This window comes from Ylistrum balloti, unplaced genomic scaffold (assembly GCF_031769215.1).
Source record: "Ylistrum balloti isolate Yb309-2 unplaced genomic scaffold, AGI_CSIRO_Ybal_v1 Utg369668, whole genome shotgun sequence".
NCBI classification, from domain to species: domain Eukaryota; kingdom Metazoa; phylum Mollusca; class Bivalvia; order Pectinida; family Pectinidae; genus Ylistrum; species Ylistrum balloti.
In genome coordinates, this window is record NW_026781915.1 from 792,739 (window position 1) to 799,755 (window position 7,017).

General features: G+C 33.6%; 1 protein-coding gene across 1 annotated transcript; it reads right to left on the minus strand.

The window, feature by feature from the left end:
* Positions 1-330: 330 nt before the first annotated feature.
* Positions 331-3,005, minus strand: LOC132560840 (ATP synthase subunit delta, mitochondrial-like). The gene is made up of 4 exons (XM_060225534.1): positions 2,841-3,005; positions 1,964-2,117; positions 1,429-1,517; positions 331-612 (listed from the first exon to the last, which is right to left on the minus strand). Exons 1-4 carry the CDS (start codon positions 2,979-2,981, stop codon positions 481-483), a joined length of 516 nt encoding a protein of 171 aa, XP_060081517.1. The 5' UTR covers positions 2,982-3,005; the 3' UTR covers positions 331-480.
* Between the last annotated feature and the right edge of the window lie 4,012 nt (positions 3,006-7,017).

A 7,017-nucleotide genomic window follows, 5' to 3' on the forward strand; every position in this document is an offset into this window, starting at 1 on the left:
TTTTGTGATGCCTAAATATATCAACAATGACCAGTGAAGGGAAATTTTCACGGAGGACAAAGTATTGGCAACTTGTTCATGTTTATCTAACATGTTCAGTTTTATAACTGCTTGCTTCACAACAACCAAGATCATGTCATGATACCTATCCACTGATAATAGGGGATCATTCAAGTGTATAGAAAGAGAAATTCTTACTTGGCACTAAACAAAATCTAGATTTAAAAAAAAAAAAAAAAAAAAATGCTTGGCAAATCCTCCAATTATGCAGCAGATCAGCATCCTGGGGCAGGAAAACACCATACAGAAAAAAAACAAAACAGAAAACAATACACTGTACAGAATTTAATCATTTTGAAATGTCAAGAAACATTCAACATTTACAAGTCATAAAAAATACTACCATTGTTTGAATAGATGTTGTAGTAGTTCCTATGTCAGCACTCAAAACACATTTGTAAAGTCTGAAGTCTGTATCATTTACTTTTGCACATCTACAGCCTTACTCATGGCCTCATAACAAGTCACAGCTACTTGGGCCTCAGCTCTAGCTCTGTCCGTTGTAGCAGCCTTTAAGTTGTTTTGTGCTTCAACCAGTCCACTATTTATAGCCTGTAGAAAAGGTAAATGTGGTTAAATCAAAACAATAAGTAAACATAAATTCATTCACAGTACATTAACAACAAAGAGCCAATCACTCAGCAACTGATTGAAAATATACCATTAGTCGATATAATCTGACAACACACCATATCAAATTGTTAGTCTGGGTGTTATTGACTTGCTCTTTCACCACACTGACACAAATCACAATAAAATCTGTAGACAGGGTATGATCTGGCTTTCCCATTTAACAGTCTGAAACTAACTATAATGATAAAATTTTAAGATGGGATGTTATATGGCTTGTCATTTCATCAGAAATTATATTTGGTTAAAATTATAACCAATCACATTTTATTATACTAATGTCCTATGATATCCAGCTGTATTAACAGATATCCATAAAGTTTACCTGAACAAGTAAATACTGAAAAATTCATATCACTAAAGGTATGCAAGGAACCAAAAACATGATAATTCAGAAAGAAATTAATAAGAAAAGTGAGAAACATATTTAGATCCTGTTACTGATACATTAACTCATACCGAAGCTGTCCAAAATTTTGTACAATATTTTTTTTCTGTATTTAGATCATGACATCTTGAAAGTGACTTTCAAATATTTGTGGTTTTCTTCTTATTTTATAACCTTGTTTTACGAAACTGCTCAATAATAAATTTTGAAGGAGAATTGACAAATCATTACTCCAAAAGAAATAAGCCTTTACGATAACAGCATGATTTTCTTCAAGTTACAGTCTATTAAATTACATGCCAACTTCATAAGTTCCTGAACTATCAAGAAGATAACCATCACATCCTTACCTGAAGATCAAGGTTGTCTAAAGGATAAGCTTCCTCAGCCAAAATCTGAACTGTAGAGTCTTTGTTAATTGTGACTGAACCACTGCTCACTGTGTTAAAAAACAACATACTTGCATGTTAAGTATTTTACAAACAAATCTCTAAGCATTTTTTATTGTTCTTTTATTTTGATACTAAAGACCAAGAAAAACATTTGTGACAGATCTGCATCAATTGCTGTAGTTAAGCTGCTCTCAGTTATAATTACAGGTAGCCCCACTGTCTAAATCCAGTACCAATGTAGACAATGTTCAATGCTTTCCTACTGATGTTGCTGTCTTATGTCGATAAGTTGATTTAAACAAAACATTCATTCATTATTCTCAGCATAATCCATCAATGCCTGAAATGTAACAGGCATTTTGACCAAGATTAGTCCCTATTTCAATGCCCATCATAGTAATACTGCCCTGGATTTTATCTACAGTATCCTAAATTACACATCTTTTTGGTTAGCATTTTGATGTACAAATGTATAGATATCAAACGTATGTACCGAAGAATTTTTTAGCTGTTCCGTCCTCTTCTTTTACAGTCATAACTCCAGGCTGAAGGACTGTGATCAGTGGTACATGAGTGGCTAGGATACCAAATGATTCATTCATACCTGGCACATCAATTTGTTTCACATTGGTGTTGTTGTAATAAATCTAGAGGAAAAAAGTAAATCTTATTCAATATCTGTATATAAACATGTTTTAATAGTTCATCTAATTTTCAATCATGTGCACTATTGTGTAACTATTAGAGGGAGTTGGTGCTACCATGTAATCATGCATGGATAGAAAGAATATCTATAGTGATAGTTTTCTTTGGATGTCTAATATCCTTTGTAAAATATTACAATCATATGTTTCAATGACATGTTTGTGTACATTTTTTAAATAATTCTTAATTACACTACATTTAAGTAAAAAATTACCCATGGACCAATCAATTCACTTTGGATGTTCATGATCTGTTGAATAACAACCAACCCCCCCCCCCCCCCCCCCCCACCACTACACACATCCACTCTCAGGCACATAGTGATCATAAGCATAACGGCTTTCTTTATTATCCTGTTTTAATGTTAGCCAAATGCCAAACATATAAACACATAACTACTTTTCACTTAAACTGAGATTTTGTCGTGATAACCTATTCTGTGATTATTATGTGTTTCAAAACCACGTAAGCTAAACATTTTGAACATCTCGACTGACAAAACGTATTCACTTCACAGCATCGTAACTTAAATAAATAAAAATTGTATAATAATTCTGAACAAATCGGACAAGTAAAATGCAACAATCGCCCGTCACTAAATATTAGGTTAGTAATGACCCGGCGATTTGCTGGGACAGTGCTCAAACGGTTAGTTAGGAGCTTACAGCATTTGGTGAGGCAAATGATAATGGCATATCAGTTGAAGCCACATCGGCATATCCTCGCCTTGTCTGTACAGATGTAAGAACTCTGCCGCATTGTCTCGCCCAAACGGGCGCTTTCAAAATTTGTCGAAACAGAGCCATGTTGATCTTGACCCAAAGATGGCGAAGGTGAGTCTATCAAGGGAGGTAACTCTTACTTTACATGCCGCTATAGGGCGCATTCAACTAATAACTGCGAGTGTAGGGTGGAAGGTAGGTAACCCGGAACAATCTTACACCACCGGTTATACATGAATTAGCGGTTAAAGTTTTCAAACACAACATTCCATTATTATTATTATTTCTTTTATTTCCTCAAAATATGAAGAGTTATACAAAAAGAACATATATACATTGACATTGTAGAAAATAATTGTGCGTTTGTACACACATATACACATAAGAAGCATTTAAATTAGTACAATGTAAACAATAGACACAGAGTTTTCGTACACACAATATATACAACAACTCCTAAAGTTAAGAAAATAAAATCGTTTAAGGAGATCCTTACAGTTAAATCAAATACATATTATAATCATATGATTTAAGACGTGAATATTTCATTTTGAAGTCAAAATGTCAAAATGACCAAACATCACAGTTAAATAGCATGATAATGTTGTAGGATTCTGACGATGAATTTAATCTAAAATCCTCTAGTTCAAATGGGGATATATCGTAGTTGATGATACCCCCGAGAAGAACATGTATTAATTGATAGTTAGACAATTCATGAAGGTAAACTTCAAAATCTATTTCTTTCACTGTGCTGAGTAAGCACCAGAGCTGGTCTCGTAAACTCTCTGTGTGAGATTATTCAAGCACGCTATGAATAATGACATCTTTATACATGAAGCCACAGTAGTGACACAGGTAAGTATTTTCATTTTCGCACATTTCGATGCTTAGTTTAACAATTCGTTTGGTATAAACACCATGTTGTGGAAAACGTAGAGCAAGTTTCCAAACCGTGTAAGGATGTATTGTGTTGTGTTAGAGAATAAATCGAGAAAAATCACAATCTACGTACATTTTTCCACATAATCTAGTTTCTTCATAGTTTCTTACATGGCCATTGATTAAAAACTTCCATTGTGATTTGTTAGGAAATACGCCATTTTTCATGAATTCAATAACATAGTACAAATTGTATTTCTTTTTTTTAGAATATAAACAATATCAGGCACAAATCCTCTACTACAATGAGTCAGACTGAATTCAAATAACCGTTTGATGAAAATCTCGCGTGTTAAATAACCCACATTCATTAAACAAATTCTACCAAGAAATTGCATTTTCTTTATACTGATAAATACTTCAGTTGAAAACCACCCAAGCAAAGATGTACACATGTCCGTTCTAGTTCTTAAATTGAAACCTTGAATTGATTTAACAATGAAATTCTGTGCCTTTTCTAACATATGAATTTCTCTTTGCTTTAATTGCCACGATTCTCAACCATACAAAGCTGAAGGGTAAACTTTATACTTGACTATTTTTGCAGCAGTTAGAGGATTAAGCGTATATGGGTGTGCCCCAGAAGGAATCAAAGACATTACTCCACACTTCTACTCAGAACAAGCGCGTTCTGTGCTTTCGATATTATTATTTTTGCTGTTCAACAAAACACCAACATGTGTAATACTTTCAACAATTGGTAATTTCGAACCATATAGAGTCACATCACACGACACACGTGATTGTTTTTTGGAAGTGAAAACAAGGATCTTAGATTTAGCGGAAGAAAAAGTAAATCTCCACTTTCGGCTATATAACTCACAAACTGAGAATAAATGCTGTAAATTGTAAACGTTGTTACTAACAAGACATATATCATCGGCTTGTGTTGGTATATTGACACGTGAGGATAACACTACTGACCCTTTTCCGCTAGATTCAACATTATTTAGCAGATAATTTACAAAAACAAAATACAATTTCGCAGATAACGACCCACCTTGTAAAATCCCTCGCTTCATAGTTAAACAATTCGACTTCAAACCGTTGAAAACGACTCGACTGGTAAAATGAGAGTACATCTGATACATAATATTCCACGTTTTCCCTTTAATACCTAAGTTGTACAGCTTATAGAATAGCCCGTCTTGCCCAACACAATCGAGGGCTTTATTACTATCTAAAAAGGCAACGAACACTTCGGCTGCATAGTCTAGATTATAATTTATGCTTTCCAGTAAATTAAAGGATGTACATAAACTACACAAATTTTTGCGCTAGGCTGACTTATGCCGGTTTGGAAATGAGTCTGACTCTAGGACTGGACTTAAACGGGTAGACAACAAAGACTCAAATATTTTGAAAAATACAGGAATTAATGTTATTCACTTGTAGCTGTTAGGATCGTCCTTCGGTTTCCGATTACCTTTGTAAAGTGTAATTATCGTGCCCAATTTCCACGATTTTGGAATATATCCATACTTAACAATAAGATTAAAACATATGTTATATGTGTGACAAGTGAACTGTTACAGTATTTAACATGTTTATACGCGAGACCGTGTGGACCACCTGACTTTTTGTTTTAGGACCTTTACATATCGAGTAAACCTCTTCAAATGTAAACTCATTTTCTTGAAAGGTATCTTGGTCTGTTGATGTTTTCCTTAATTGTCAATATATCATGTTGAACCTGATTGAAAGTATTAACATCAAACATTTCGTTACTTTCACTTTCAAAATGCTTGCCAAAATGTTTACCCCATGCATTTACGATTTCTCTTGGATCACGTAGGACCCGGCCATCATACTTCAACTCAGTCTGTGCTAATTTCGGTTTACGTGATTTAAATTTATATAATTGCCAGAATAGCGTTTGATCAACTTCACCGGACTGATCAATTTCAACAAATTGCCGACTCATACACTAATTGTTATTTTTCTATATCAACTATGTAATATACTTTTAACATATTGAGTGCACAGCAACTGTTTTGGAACTGTTGTTTGGATTAGAAGTTCCAAAACAATTGATGTGCACTGTTCAGTCTTCTCAATATGGACCAATATATCCATTATATACTTTTAATTAAAACTACGTAACATAGTTTATATAGAAAATAAGTTTAATCTTTAATGTGTAGATTGATCTACCAGGGCTATCTATGTAGAAGATAGGTTTTAATATTTCCATACTGATTTGTAATTTCCTCTGTGTTTCTCCAAATAAACAAACAGGTTCCGTCATTATTGTCCATTCGCCACACTTAAAGACAAAACTTGCTTATTGTTGGAAATTTTTTTTTTTTTAAAAAGATTAAGAAAGAAAAAAAAAGAAAAAAAACACAATATGCATTCTACAAAATCACTCCAGAATTCACTTTTATTGGTTCATAACAACAAATTTCATTGCAAAATTTTACAAGCATTTTAAAAGCATAGTTTATTGACGTGATAGGATGATCATGAACCGATGTCAAGTTGGATCAGAAGATTGAGTCTGAACAATTAATTACAAGCAAATCAGGACGATGATTACTTGTAATATGGTAGTTGTCACATAATACACGTGATTGAATTAACGATTGCACACAAGAGCTTGCATTATTTCAATGATATACCAAGAATTCCACATCTCCGATAAATATGTGAGGATATGGAAGTGAAAGACGACGTAGGACACGCGAACAGATAAGAAAAAAATGTCAGCCTAAAATACAACGTACACCATAACATAGGATTTTTAGAGGAATTGACAGCTGCATGCACCATATCATTCATCGTCTGTTTTTGTTGTTTTCATTCGACATCATTAAACCATATGTAGTTGTGAGACAGAAGATGTTCTCATTCTTAAAAATTCATCTCAGATAAAATCTTACTATTATAGGGTTAATGAGTATGGAGTGTCGATCAGTCACGATTTCATGTGCATATTTCTAAGACATCCATTAGCACGTGACCAAGAGGCAGTAATGAGTAAATGTATCACTAATCTGATTCAAAACAAAAATATTGCCTTTAAAACAGGAAATTTTTAGCGACACATTTACAGATTTCGTTAAAAATATCACCCATAGAAACTTTGACAATAATTAGGGCTGGTAAGTTATAAGCACAAGCTGTCAAGTGTTCTTCGTGAATTTCATCTCCATTCATAGCCGTTCGATATTTTCAG